At 29.5% G+C, this 16,193-nt stretch overlaps 1 protein-coding gene across 1 annotated transcript; it reads right to left on the bottom strand.

Annotated features, from left to right (window-relative positions):
* Positions 1–4,696: 4,696 nt before the first annotated feature.
* LOC105797255 (AT-hook motif nuclear-localized protein 17) lies at positions 4,697–6,074 on the bottom strand. The gene has a single exon (XM_012627206.2). The coding sequence runs from the start codon at positions 5,787–5,789 to the stop codon at positions 4,875–4,877; it is 915 nt and encodes a 304-aa protein (XP_012482660.2). The 5' UTR covers positions 5,790–6,074; the 3' UTR covers positions 4,697–4,874.
* Positions 6,075–16,193: the final 10,119 nt, after the last annotated feature.

A 16,193-nucleotide genomic window follows, 5' to 3' on the forward strand; every position in this document is an offset into this window, starting at 1 on the left:
CTTGTATTTTTGAAATGAATATGGGCCAACTTATCCACCACGTGGATGATTCTGATATTATATGATTCCTGGTAGATGTATCTACAAAATAATCACATATGTGTTATCAATTTGCAGCCTGTCGTTTTCAAGATTGCTTGTTTAAATAATTAATTTCAGATTATGCAATTAAGACAATTCATCTTGCTAATGCTGACAAGTTTATATCTTAGTCTTTTATTGATTGAGTTTGAAAAACTTTCGTAAAAGCTTGTTATTTATGGGCATAATGGTTTAGAGAAATTATTGATTGAACACATCTGATTAATATCTAAACCATTACTTATGAGAACTAAACTTCCTATTTCAACTTGAGATTATGTTGATTTACGTGTTGTACACATCAAGCTAATAAGTTATAAATACTCCCCATTACAATTGGTTTTTAGTCAAGAGCTAAATATTTCTCATCTTTGAATTTTTGTATGTGCGTATATGTTCCAATTGCTCCACCACAATGCACAAAGATGAGTGAATCCTCAAAAAAAGTTGGGAATATATATTAATTACAAGTCTCCTTATATTATTAGATGTTTTGAATGTATTGGAGATTCAATTATGACATGATTTGTGATTTGATAGTTTTCCCGATATTAGGGGGAGAGAAATAATAGTTGAATGAAATCACTGCTTGTAATAAGTTACCATTATCTGGATCCTTATAAAGAGTAATTTGAACTAGAAGTTCAAAAAGGATAACTCACTTTATTACAAGTTAACTGTCAAATGTATTCATAAACTTAATGAGAATAACCAAGTGTTATATACCATCTAATATTTTGAATCAAAGTCGCAATAGGACAATCAGTTAGAATAAATAATAAATTGATTGGTTCCAAAGATGAAAATTCTTCTAAATGGTCATATAGTAGAGGCGGGTACTCCAGAAGAGACCCAAGACATAACTAAAACTCCACAAGAGATTCAAGTACCTGAAACTAAAGATTAAAATAGTGAAAATAAGATATCTCAATAAGTTAAGTCAATTCGAGAAAATGTGGAACCGATAATAAAATTGGTCGATAATGGTTTTGCATGAAATATTATTGCTGAAATAATGAAATAAAAGGAGGATCTTGAATAAATCTATTGAGAAATATAGATATGGAATAAATTGGTCAAAATAGAAAGACGCAACTCAAGTATAATTAAATTCGTGGAGTTTTTGGACTAGTAGCCCAAATATCTAAATGTATAAAGCCAGTGAGAGTACAAATGAAGTAGTTTTGCAAAAGCAGAATAAAAATATGAAGTTTTTCGGTAAGTCCTGGTATTGATTATGAAAAGATATAATATTCTTTTGTGGTGAATACAATATCTTTTAGATATATAGTAAACTGACAGTTTATAAAAGATTTAACTTGCGTCTAATGGTTGTTGTTGCAACCTTTATGAATATATAACTATATAGTAAAGTTTATATTAAAATCCTTGATGGATTTAGAATGCTAGAAGCATATTGAAATTATCGGAAAATTGCTTATTTATATGAATTGAAATAATTGAACATATGTGGTAAATTTGACTTAATCAATAGTAGTTGAAAGAGGGTTATAAAATGATCCAAAATACCTATTTGTATTTTTATAGAGATCATGATTGAAGTTTGTTATGATTATTGTTGAAACTCGTAAAGAGATCAAAATATATTTCTCCCAAAATTTCCCCTCAGCCATGACTTTCAAAAGAATGGTGATATAAATGCTTAGCAAATACATTCAAAATAGCCATTTGAAAAACTAGTATTCAAGATTGAATACGTAGAATATGATAAAGTATGTGATATTTTCATGAGGGAGAGTAAATATGCATTGTACTCTTTTTCCCTTAACTGAGGTTTTGTCCCATTGGATATTCCTGATAAGGTTTTTAATGAGGCAACATATTATGCGTATTATAGATATGTGTACTCTTTTTCCTTTACTAGAAATTTTTTTCTCACAGGGTTTTTATCTTAGTAAATTTTTAACGAGACACATTATCTACAAATGAACATCCAAGGGAGAGTGTTATGAATATTTTATTATTAAGTGGATGTCCATCAATATCAAGAAAAGTTTTGATGTACTTAAAACTTTAATAGCAATTAGAAGTAGAGACCTATTTTGTTTATACTTCTTATATCTATAAATATAGACTTTGGAGATGCATTGTAAATAATTATGATTGATCAATAAAATACGCTCTCTTTGCTTTCCCATTCTCTTTGTTCTTTACATTATGTCTTTTATTTTATAACATAAATTAAATTAGTAATTTTTAAGAAGGTAAAAAATATAATTTTTATTTAATAAAAGAAAATAAAAATATTAAATTGAATTATTAAAATTTAAAAGGAGCTAAAACTGGAATCGGACCATTTAACTAGGGATTAATGAAGTTTGCACAAGCTAGATTAATAGAGCGATTAAGGATATTTGTAAAACTTTTCATTTGTTTAACCAAAGTTGAAGAGAAAAAGAAAATACAAAATAACTTGGATTCAACTAGTTGTGGAGGAAGCTGAGACTTGAAGAGAAGTTGAAGCTTTGGAATATTATGCTGAAATATGTTTTGAGGACCAAATTGATGGAATTTATACATTTTGAAGAATTAAGATCAAATTGATAAAATGTGAATTTTGAAGACTAAATATATTATTATACTAATTAATAGACCACCATTTTCGTTAACTTTTAAAAGGAGATGGCCAAAATAAAAAGGAGCTAAAAGTGGATAAAAGTGTAAGTTCCTTTAAAAATAACAATAAAACATTAATGCAGTAATGAAGTACTGCTTACTAAAAGCTAAAAATAGAAGATCCAATACATGCCAAAAAAAACATCTACCTGAAAAAGGAAAACACCAAAAGGAACAATTAAAAAAGACATGTATCATTAAACTAATTTAGGATGAATAGTGTATTTAGTTTATTTTTTATCTCACGTTACAGTATCGCTACAATATCTAATCTTATTACTACCGCTGTTTTAACACTAACCGTAGATGAGCACCGCTTATCCAAACCCACCCTTAGACACTTTCATAATTTCTTATATAATTGGGTTTTTTTACTTAGATAATAAAAAAAAGTTAATTGAAAAAATGATATATTATTTACGAGAATGATATATTTTCTATAATAAAATTTGCAGCATTAATTATAAAAAATAATATTTTAATAAAAATAAATAAAATAATAAATTTTAAAAATAATATTTTAATGTAAAATGAGGCGAAGCCAAAATGCCAGCGACATCCTTTTTTCTCCTCGTAACTTTTAGTTTTTCTTTTCTTTTTAATTGGGGTGGTTATGGTATAATTTTGATTTTAATATCTCTATTTTATAGAAATTAGAAGTTAGCCCTTTTATTTTAATTTATCATAATTTGATTTTCTTTTATGTTTTCAAATTTAAAAGTTAATTGAATTATTTAACACTATTAAACTCGATCATCAAATTGTTTACTTCAAGATCAATCGTTTGTCAAATTTATATACAAAGAATTAATAAAATCAACAATTCAACAATTTATGTGTGGCAAATTAGAAAATTTTAATAAGTTTATGTTTTAATTATTTTTCTATATAATATATGTTTTCTATAATCATACAATGTCTAGTATTGCTTAGTTTATTTTAAAGGTCTAATTATGAATTTTTATCTCTTTACTTTATAAAAACTTGAGAAATTAATCCATTTATTTTAATTTGTTAAAATTTAATCCTCATACCTTATTAAAACTAATCCAATTGTTGATAAAACATATAAACTTGAACCATTGATTCTTTTTAGTTTGCCACATATAAATTATTGAATTGATATTAATTATGATAATAAAAGACTAACTTCTAATTTTTGTAAACTAGAGGTATGGAATTCAAAATTATATCACAACCTAACATTTTGACTTCACCCTTTTACATAAAAATATTATTTTTATTTTATTTATTTTATTAAAATATTTTTTATAGCCGGTGTTGCTTGACACATTAACAACATCTAATTTCATGGTAAAAACATATCATTCTCATAAATAATTTACAATAAAATTTATTTTCATAATTAATTTTATTTATGTATTATCTAAGTAAAAACCATATAATTTGGTTAACATATTAATTTTACATTAATAAAAGTGAATTTCATTACCATATAAGAAAAAATTATATGAAACTGTGATTCCACATTATCATTATCATTATCCCTTTCGAGGAGAATAACAAATTAAATTTTTTTCTTATTAAAAAAAACAGATAAAGATAATATAAAATTAACATTTTCATACAGTCTTTTTCTACCGATATCAAGAACACCAATAAATGTCAGTATCCCTTTGAAACCATCCAGAATCAAACACCATTGGAAAGAGAGTGGCAGAAAATTTAATGGAGTCCGGTGGCTGCCCCACTACCCTTATCTTCCTTTTCCCTTTACGATATTTTACACAATCGGATGAAAAATAAATGACAAAAAGAGACGGAGCAAAGTACATATGTGATGATTAGATATGAAAGAAAGGAAATTTTGAAGTTTAATTCATTCCAACAAATATAAATTTATTAAAATTGTATATCAACTTTCAACAACGTATTCTATGTTCCATTTACTTTTAATATCTTCTTAAAAATTGTTTATTATGTTATTTATATGATTAAATTGACTAAGAATTCAAAATTAAAATGTAAACAAGATAATTAATGATTATATTTATGATGATGAAATACAAAAACTGCATAACTCATACAGAAAGAGAAGATTTGGAAAAAAAAAACACCATAATTGAAACTCCATTAAATTCAGAGTGATACCAAAGAATAATATTTTTGAAAGAAAGATAAAGCTTGAACCTAAATTAGTAAGGCGGTGGAGGAGGCGGTGGTCTAGCAGTTGGAGCCCAAATCACATCTGATCCACCTCCGAAATGATTACTGTACATCGAAACCCCACAAGATTCTGAACCGCCGCCGTGACCAGTACTATCTCCACCGCCACCAGAAAACGGCGGCGACTGTCCTTCACCTTCACCATCTCCACCAGACGACATCGTATTCCTAGTTTCTTCTCCTCCTCCTCCTCCTCCTCCTGGTAACTGATGATATGAAGGGTTGGTAAACGTAGCGGCAACTATATACACCGTGCCAGCCGCCACCAAGGAGCCAGCCACGAAACCTCCAACGATCTGGCCTTGAGGACCCGCTAAAGAGATAGAGAACGTGTTCGGAACCTGATACGACGTCGTTGGGGGTAGGAACGTGGCTGAGAGGGATAAGATGTCGAATCTGCCATGGAAAGTTATGACAGCTCCCGGCGTAGACGAGAGTTGGCGGATAGTTACATTGGAAACGGTTCCAGATCCTGTAAGTACGCAGATTCCAATGTTTTTGCGGCGAGAGAAGGTGGAGATAGCATCAACGACGTCGTGTCCTCCAGGTATTTCGAGAACGTAAGGATTCATGGCAGGGTTAGGTTCCCGAGAGAAGAGGAGGGGTTGTTTGGGCTTATTTTTGGAACCTGGAGGACGACCCCTGGGTCGTCGAACGACTTCAATGGAAGCTCCATCGGTACTGGCGCTGCCAAGACGAGGGAGAGAAGAGTTGGGGGTGGTGGAAGGGCCATTGGGGTCATCGGAGATAGGAGGTTGGGATTGGTGAGAGAGAGGGAAGTGATGAGAGAAAGGTTGGTTTTGGCGTTGGTGGTGGTGGTGGTGAAGTTTAGAGAACATGTTGTTGGGGTTTCCATTTTCGGAATCTACATATTCACCTTTCATGATGAGATCTTTTTTATTTTTATTGTTTTCAATAAATGGCTTTTTCTATATGTATGATTGATGAGGTTTTGGATGTGGGATTTTTGTAATAAAATAAGAATTAAAAAAGAAAAAAGAAAACAGGAAAAGAACAAGATGGCAGAGAAATGCAAGCGAGGAGAGGAGAAGATGTGGGCAGTGGATTTGTGGAAAGACAGGCAAAGGGAGATAGATAATAAATGGGGATTGGGGATTTGAGAGTGAGAGAGAGAAGAGAAGGTTTTAGACTTTAGAAATAGAAGAAAGACACAGAAAGTGAATGGCAGCTTTGAAACTAAGTAAAAGACTAATTGCGCCGCCCCTGGTGGCGCGTCCCGTACGACGCTACTTACATGTTTTTTAACAAATATAGTTTTTACATAATAAAAATTCACACATGACAGTAAAACTTAATGTTTGATTCAAATGTCAACTTAATGTTTGGTTCAAATGGTTGGTAAATTCAATCATAATTTTAAAAATAATAATTATTTTATACAAAGCTTTTAATTACTTATATCTCTAAGGTGTAAATATAATGATAAAACATTAGATATAAGCAAAACTTGAAAAATTCGAAAAAAGTTTATAAATTTCAAGTTAATTGAATCAAGTCTTAAATGAGTAATTCGAGTTCGAGTCGAATAGAATTATACAATTTAAAGAATTTGAATAACTCAAATAATAAATTGATGTAAATAACCTTTTGGTCATTATCAATTTTAAAAATTAGCAAATTGGTCTTTCTCATAACAAAATTACAAATAAAATTCAAAATAATTTTAAAATTTCAAAATTTATATATTTAAAAATACAAATATTAAAAATATATACTAAAATCCTTAAAAATTCTCAAGAATATATAAAAAGTTATTTTTAAAAATTTCTAAAATATTAATTTTGGGACCTAAATAAGTAAATTAATAATTGAATACTAAAGTGTCTTATTTTTCCTCTTATTTTGCTTTGAAAGAGTTTTCAAATATATATGGTTTCAAATTATGTGTTCTAATATGAAATTAGTTATATTGTAACAAAATTTTAATTTGACATGTTTAAAATTTTTAATGTAACTGAACAATTTTACTTGATTCGACTTGACTCGAATTTCATTTTACTTGACTCGATTAAAAAAATTAAATCGAGTTATAAAATGAGACTCGTCAATTCGATTAACTCGAATTTTTTTACTCAATTCGATCGAACGCTCACCCCTATAAAACATGCTTCAATGTGATCAAACACATGTCCTCTTATACTAGCAACAATGCTAATGCTAACCAAACTAAAACTCAATCGACAAAAAAAAATTAAAAATACATACTGAAAAAATTAATATCTTAATTGTAAAATATAATATATTCTACACCTATCTTTTTCAAATTTCAAATGAGGTGTTCAAATCAAGGAATGTTTGCTTATCTTTGATAATAGTATTCCTATTTAGATTATTTAATACATTGCTCACTATGTTACATTATATTATTTATTTTATTTGGTTGGAATGTTATATTTTGATATTTGATTGAAGAAATGTAATATTATAAAATCACATTTTACTAAATCACTCTTAATTATAAATAGAGATGAAAAAGTATTAAGCTAATCGAAGAGAAAAGATATTGTGAAATAAATAAAATAATTAGAATAATAATATATAAATTGTTAAAAATTCTAACTAATAAGTAATTAAATAATGAGAATATAGTTACTTATACTAATATTAATTAATTACAATATATATTGTAATAAAAAATGCAATATAATAGACAAATGTTAAGCTTTTCTAGTAGTAGTAAATCTTAAATTAACACATGAATTTTGATTCAAGATGCAATATGTTATATATGAACTTTAATTTAATGTACTTATATAAAATAAAAAAATTTGATTTTGGTTCAATTGTGAACATTTATAAAATAAATAAATGCATCAATTTCATGTTAGATAAACATAATTGATGGTATATGCAATATGTAAACATAAAATGGTATTATGTCAATAACAATGATAGTGGCTTGTGAAATTTTTAATTAAATTAGAATTTAATGTATGTAATTGCACAAGATTAAAGTTAATGTAACACATCGCACATTGGATTAAAGTTCATGTCTAGTTTTGAGATTTGTCCATAATAATAATGTTAGCGTTGATTTTCAAATGTTTTGATATGGCAAAATAAATTTAAAATTTCTTTAATCAAATATTTAAAACTTATTTTCAAGTGTTACAAACTCAAAAAAAAAATGTTCTTAAATGACTTAGACAATTCACAAATATTTTTAAGTGTCTCTAAGACCTTTCAAAAGTGTTTCTAAGCTTTACAAAGCATTTCTCAGGCCAAGTACCGAGACTTGGTCTCTCAAGTCTCCATACCTTTCAAACAGTTTCTAACAGAGGTTTTGAGAAGGGTATAATGTTGAGACTTAATTGCTAAGTCTAAATACCTGGCAACCAGTCTTGAGACTTTGAGCTACAAGTACCTTGACTTGTCAAATAGTAAGCACATTCCTTTTGAGAATAGTATAGTCTCGAGGCTTACTACATTAAGTCTTGAGACTTGTTTATCTAGTCTCAAGACCTTAAGATTTCTAATGGTTATTTTTCAACCAAGTCTTGATACCTATCCTTCAAGTATCGCAATTTGACCTTGTAAACTACATTAAATGCATGAGACTAATTCTTCCGATTGTTAGAAACTCCCTCCAATGGCTTTAAGCACTCAAAATTCAATTACAGGCTACAAATATAAGTCCAGAACAATTGAAAACTTAAGAGACACATGTCACGCCCCAAAATATAGGGGGTTAATTGAAATACTTAACCAAATAATGACCTAAGCCTAGTGGCCAGGTAGTTAGTGCACTCCCTAGAAGTTCTAGGTTCTATCCACTCCTCTCTCGTTTCTTTTCTTTTCATTTCAACAAACTAGGATAAAAATCACTCTAAAATAAATATAAGTTGAGGTAAAAATTTAATAAGAAATAGGCCTTAGCCTAATGGTAATACACTTTCTTCTCCACCCTTACCAACCGCATTCAAGCCACCCAAAACCTCACTTTCCCTTTTTAATTTCGATAGCAAGAGTAAATTACCATGCAACCCCTAAAAGTTTGAAAACTTAGGTATTTAATCCCCTTTTTCTAATCACATTAGAATTTTGTTTCCCTTTCCAATCTAAAGAGAATTATTTCCCTTTATTCTTTATATTTTCTCCTATTTTCTTTTCATAATATTTTTCTTCATAGTTGATAATTATTTCGTCCCCCTAGCCAAATCATCTCTCATTTTGTTGTGTTTCTATCGAATTAGTGAATCGTTGTCAATTACATCTCTAACTTTCCTAAGCATTGATAAATGTATTTGTTTTGTCAATCAAATTTCAAAATTCGTAATATCAATATCCCGAAACTAATCTATCATCTGATTAAATAATCTTTTACAATTTCTTGCTGAGTTCTTGAAAATCTTGACAAAGTCTTGATTTAATTGTTAATCCTAACGTATTTTCTGTTGGTGGACCAAATCTAGGTGAATTGAATCAAGTGAAGAAAGAATATGCCTCAAAGTCTATGGCTGAACACAAAGAGTTTACCAAGTGAATGAGAAAGCTATAAGAGACTTAACTGCCTTTAAGACCATGCCTTACACGAGTCATTGCCAAGGTGTAGTACGCTTTATTTGCATGAGCACTGTTCAAGTTGGTTCTAGTAACGAGATTAGTTGGGAGTCAATTGGATTGATTTAACGCTCCCCATGATTGGTCAAACAATATCGTAGGTCTTCGCCAGATTTTCTTTTACCTACTCCCAAATTTGTTAGGGAAATCAGAGGGTCTGGGAGTATATAAAGTGAAGAGAGAACATTCTAAATGGATTTTCTTTTTGCTAGACATTCTGGTCTTTCTTTCTATCCTAAATGTTCTCTTCTTCTTCATTATGCTAGAGCTAAGATTTCATTTAATTGGTGGATGATTCAACCTTCTGGTAAGTTTTATAGCTTTGTATGTTACGATTGTTAAGTAGAAAGGATGTTAAAAGATGTTAGAACAGTAGGGTGTGAGAGAAAGACCCTGTGTGGGGGTCGAATATAGTTGAAACATTAGTAGACTATATATAATGGGATTTTTAATGGAAATTCCTTATTCTTGTAAGTATTGTTGTTGCTGGTTTGGGAAGGAAAATTGAAACAGAAGCTCCAAGTTGAGGTATAGGTAAGTCTCTAGTGAGTCTCTAGACCCATCTCCTACACATTATCTTATAATTATTCTTTATATGGTCAATGTCCATATAGATAAGCATATCTTCTTGAGGAGTTGCAATATGTATGTATGTTTGTGTGTGTTTTGGTAAGCATTTGTATGTATGTACAAAAGTGCATGATGTGTTGCATGAAAATGACGATGTGTGATAAGCATGTATGAGTGAAATCTGTGTAAATTTTTCCATTATGTTAATTGAGTGATGAATGTCAAAGTATGGTTGGTGATAAAGGGGTTTAGGCAGAATGTTAGGAAAATATGTGAGATGATAATGAACCTCGTGGTGGAGCTTTGATGATGTTTGTTGAGACAGTAAAAATAAAGGCCAATATAACGAGACTGTAGTCTGTTAAGACAGTAAACACGAGACTGTAGTCTGTTAAGACAGTAAACACGAGAAAAGGCCAGTATGGCAAATATGTAGAAAGACCATGACCATGGCATATTTTGAAAATGGTGGATGAGCCATATTAGTCTACTAGGGTTTCTGCGTATTCTAGAGCAATGATGAGCAAACCTCAAGCGACACTGAGTTTAGGCAAATCCATATCGCCAAACATGACAATTTTATATGGTGCCTTGGTGGAAAACCAAACCTAGCCTTTGTGGTGAGTTATCTGAAAGGCCTATGTGGCGTAGTATTCGAAAAACCTTAGTGGCAAAGTTATCTAGGAAGCCCTTGTGGTGAATTCTCTAAAAGGCCTATGTGGTGTATTATTCAAAAAACCATATTAGTGAAGTTATCTAGGAAGCCCTTGTGGCAAATTATCTAAAAGGCTTATGTGGCATATTATTCAAAAAACCTTAGTGGCAAAGTTATCTTAGAAGCTCTTGTGGCGAGTTATCTGGAAAGTCTGTATGGTGACTTTTGTATTGCCTAAGTATGAGATGTTTGTCAGTCATTGTGGTGAGATTTGGGTATGCCTTTGCGGTATTTTTTGAAAGATTTCTCGACAGTGTACTCAACTAATGAATCCGCCATAGTAACCCGTTAGGACAAGGAGCTTGGCATATCCGGAATTATGGGTAGAAGTAAGTGCCCGCGAAACTTGGGAATTCTCACGTTATATCGATGTTATCTGGTAATCTAATGGATGTTATAAAATATTACCTTCATTGAACCAAGTTCGTTGTTTGGATCAAATTGAAGATATAGTGTGACTGGCATTCTAACAGTCGCCAAAGCCAGTATAAGAATCCGTCGAGAGTAGAGCCCGTATGCATATCATTCTGAGAAATGTACCCAACCTCTATCTCCAAGCGATTATGAAATAGGAGCTGCTATAAGGTGGGAGGTTTGTGATCAACAATCGAGTGGAATACATATAAGATGGTCAAGTTAGAAGTTCTTTAAAGGTTGAAAGAAAGTTCAGAATTCTTAAGTCGAGGAATTCAATAATGTTGTTTAAAGGTAATAGTGGTTAAGATTCACTAAGTTCTATTGAACTTACAGGCGTCTATTTGTTATGTAGGATCTTGGAGTTGAACCTGTGCGCCAGGAAGGACCAATGCAAGGATGCACCAAGGTGGCAGTTCGAAGAGCAATATTATGCATACAGAGGGGCATTTTTTGGATATATATGGCGACAATACTATACACCATGATTAAGTGAGTTTTAACAAAGTCTTAAGTTATAATATATTAAACAACTTTTGTTAATATGTTATATTTAGTAAACGCCTCTTTTAAAATCTTGACTTAGAGAGAATATAAATAAATAAGAAGTATGTTCAGTATGGTTTTCCCCGTGGTAAAATTTTTGTTAAGTATTTTTAGTATTGTGGCATCCTATATCTGGGTCTGGTAAATCAGGTCGGGTATAGAGTGTTACAATTCTAGTTTAGCCATAAAAGCAAAGGGAAATGTTCTATCTAAGCCTTGAAAGATATCAATTCTCATAGTGAATTAGGAAATCCTTGGTTGTGGTATACCAAGGTAGTTGAGGTAGGCAATTGAGGTCGGACCAATATAAGATCGATTGTACAAGTTCTTCTCCTTTTTCTCTTTTGTTTTAAAAAGGGTTAAATCACATCTTGGGACTTGAACTTAACAACATTTCTCACATTAAGGTCTAAACTTTTTTTTTGTCCAACTTAGGCCCTAAACTTGACAATTGTTTCAATATTGGGGCCTGAACTTTTTTTGGTCCAAGTTAAGCCTTGAACTTGGCAAATGTTCCCACATTGGGACTTCAACTTTTTTTATCCAAGTTAGTCCTTGAAAACCCTAAAGTTCAAGCCTTAATGTGGAAACAATTGTCAAGTTTAGGCCCCAATGTGGGAACAATTACCAAGTTCAAGGCCTAATTTGGACAAAAAAAAGTTCAAGTCTCAATATGGGAAAAGTTGCCAAGTCTAGGTCCCATTGTGGAAACAATTGCCAAGTTTATGACCTAACTTGGACAAAAAAAAAATTAGACCCCAATGTTGGAAAAGTTGCTAAATTTAGGCCTCAAATAATGATTTAACCCTTTTAAAAAGGTTTATAAAGAATTTTAAAATACGAATCAACTCCCTCTTGATATTTTCGAGCCTAACAAATAATAATAATAATAATAATAATAATAGACTCCCTGCTTGTAATAAATAAATAAATGAATATAATTGAAATGCTACTTACGAGAAGATATTAAAACTTGATAGTTTGATTAATTAGTATTTTTTTCTTCTTAGTTTGATTCATTAGAATTTATCATTTTTCTTTTAAATATTTACTAGTAAAATTGTCACAAACCTCGTGTTACCAAGATAATATAATCTTATATGAGAAACATATGGTATTGAGATTAGCCTTTATATTATCAAAATATATTATCAATTCGAGGTAATATTGTTGAACCAAATATAGTTACGTGATTACATATATAAGTTTTCTACTAATAATTTTACATTTTGTGATCTAAATGACCTTTAAATGATGCATTTGGTTCAACAATATAAGATTACATTTGGTAATAGGATTACAAGGATGTAAGATTATAGAGTGAAATGTTGAGTATGTTATATTACATTGTTTGATTCCTTTAACTTGAATGTAATATTCTAATGTTTGGTTGATTGAATATAAGATTACTTAAAACTCACTTTACTAAATTTTCATTATAATAAATTTTGTTTATTTTTAAACATGTTTAATTCCTTAAATGTTTTTAATCTCAATTTCCATTAAATTATGATAAATTATAATCATTCTTGCTTTTATTCAATTTATATTAACAAGTGCATATATGATATTAAATACATTTATAAACTATAAATTATAGTTTTAATGATTTAAGAAAAGTGGTTGTATTTTAAAAAAAGTGGTTTTCAAAAAATAAAAATAAAAATAAAAGTGGTTGTATCCATAATTTATAAATCCAAATTAATATACTAATAAATAATTTTTAAGTAAATATAATAATTATAAATTTAAATATTTTCTATTAAGAGAAATAGAGATTTTGTTTCTAAGTAAACTTAATTTTTTTTGAAAAGAAAAAAAGATAAATCGACTAAAATAATAAAAATAGAGGTAAAATTGATTCAAAATTTTACCTTATATTATGATATCTTAATATTATTTGAGAATGTGATATTATAATGTTGTAAATCGAATCCAAACAAAGTAATCTTAATTTAGAATATGAGATTATGAGCACCCTAACATCATGTTTGGTTTGTTGTAATAACGAACTAAATCCAACCCTATTGGTTAGGGTTGAACAAAATTCTCATTCTGCAAAATACTATTTCAGGTTTATTGTTCAAAATCACAAAATAGGAGAATGACCTATTCGATGGCCGAAACGAATACCTTGTAATACCCCTGAAGTTGCTATAGTAAGAAAGTGTGATATTGTTCTTGATAGAGTAAAATAAGGAAATAAAGTGACAAGAAAGAAATTTTGAGTTATGTCAACCAAATCTATTTGGGAAGTAAATTATGATATATTAATTCAAGAAAGGACTAAATCGCAAAAATGAGAAAAGTTATGGCTTAAGAGTAAATACTCAAAATTTGAAGGGTTAAAGTGTAAATATGAAAAATTTGAAGGACTAATAGTGAAAATATTTTAAGGGTGGAAGGATCTAGAAGCTAAGAAAAATTGGATGAATTAGGACCAAATTGAATAAGTGAAAAAAGTATGAGGGGTTAAATCATAATTTTACTAAAATGAGTGATGAGTCAATGGAGGAATTTTAAAGGATCATAAAGGGCAAAATGATCATTTAGCAAGGAAGATAATTTTGAAGAGTAATAATGATGTTGGTGATATTTTAGATTAAATAAATAAATAAATATTAGTTTATTAATATTTTGATTTGACATTTATTTATATTTTATTATTATTTTTATTTAGTATATAAGGAAAGAAACCATGCTACTAACGTGAGAAGAAGAAAAGAAAGAAAGAAATTTTCTTTTCTTTACAATTTGGTCCTTTCACCAAAAATTCACCATTTTCACTTAGAAATCAAAAATCAAAACAATTTCCATAGCCACCAAATCTGACGAGTAAGCTCGTAAATATTATTACTTAAAATTTATGAGTCAAGTATGGATTTTAAAAAAAAGTTCTTGAATTGATAATTTGTGTTTTATAATAATTTATTAAGTCAAGTAGTTTTAAAAAATGAGGTATCGGGACTTCGTTTCTATAAACCGAGCTGTAACTATTTTTATAAATATTTACAAAGTGTCATTAAGGTGGTATTAAAGTTTTGTTGAAAAATGTTAACGTTTTGATAGTTAATTAATTAAAAAGAACTAAATTGAAAAAAATGTCATCTAATGGCAAAATGGTAATTGAATGGAAATTAAAATGAAACAAATTTAAGTTAAAAGCTTTCTAGACATTTTCTTCTTCAAGTTTCGGTTCAAAACAGACACGGGAGAGAGCTTAAGCTGGGTTTTCAATTTTTAGTTCATGTGAGTCCAATTCTTACATTTTTCTTATAATTTTTATGCTTTTGAGATTGTTACAATTAGGTCCAACTGAATTTTACCTTAGTTTTTGATTTTGTTAAAGATTTTGGATGTTGCCATTGATGAATCTATATGATTTTTTATGTTAAATGATGAAATTGGGATATTATTTGTTAATTAAAAGTATTTTATTAAGTGATTTTTTTATGAATTTCCGATTAGGGACTACATTGTTGAAATAGTAAAAATACAAGAGTTTGTTGTGAAATTATTGCAAAAATAGGCTGTATTTAATGCCATGAATATTCAACTAGCATGAGTTTGCATTAAAATGGTTAATTTGCATGTTTTGGGCTTAGGGACTAAATTGAATAAAAGTAAAGCGTAGGGGAAATTTTCTAAAATATCAAAAATCCAAATTTCATGAAATTAATTTTTATTATCTAAATTAATAAATTTAATGAAATTATTAATTTAGATCAAGATTGAGAGGAAAATCGAGGAAAATAAAAAATTTCCAAAATGCCCGTGAATATTGGTATTTTTGCAATTTAACCAGGCAAGTTCGTATGAACTGTATTCTATATAATTTTGATTAAAGTGAATGCTAATTGGTGATTGGTAATACACATATATTTGTTCTGTTGTTAGAATTGAACTATTGTTGGAAAAATATTATCGAAATTAATACTCAGTTTTGATTGAACGCGGGATTTGAGTACATTCATGATTTGGCGAATTGACGGCATTAGAGGAAAATGACGAAAAATTACCCAAGTAAACTGAGGTTTCGTATTTGTTGCAAACTCTCGTGTTTTACTTTCCGTTTAGCTCTTACGAGCTTCTATTTAACTCATATGAGTTTCCGTTCAAGTCTTTCGAGCTTCTATTCAACTCTTATGAGTTTCTGTTCAGCTCTTATGAGCTTCTGTTTAACTCATATGAGTTTTCGTTCAGCTCTTACGAGCTTCTATTCAACCCTTATGGGTTTCTGTTTAGCTCTCATGAACTTCTGTTCAGCTTTCGAGCTTTTGTTAACGATGTACTCAAATTCGTAAGTCGTTCTTTGAAAGGTAAAATATCGGGAGTTGTCTTGGATGATATATGTATATGAAAAAATGGTAAGATAATGATATGTATTATGATATGTATATATATCAATATCTTGATATGTTGATACATGGAAATTATGTAAGTTGAGACGAGTAATAAACTC

Source organism: Gossypium raimondii, chromosome 3 (assembly GCF_025698545.1).
Source record: "Gossypium raimondii isolate GPD5lz chromosome 3, ASM2569854v1, whole genome shotgun sequence".
NCBI lineage: Eukaryota > Viridiplantae > Streptophyta > Magnoliopsida > Malvales > Malvaceae > Gossypium > Gossypium raimondii.

What these genes read in the sequence shown, in the direction of transcription:
- LOC105797255 (XM_012627206.2), bottom strand. Translation starts at nt 5,789, where the DNA reads ATGAAAGGTGAATATGTAGATTCCGAAAATGGAAACCCCAACAACATG.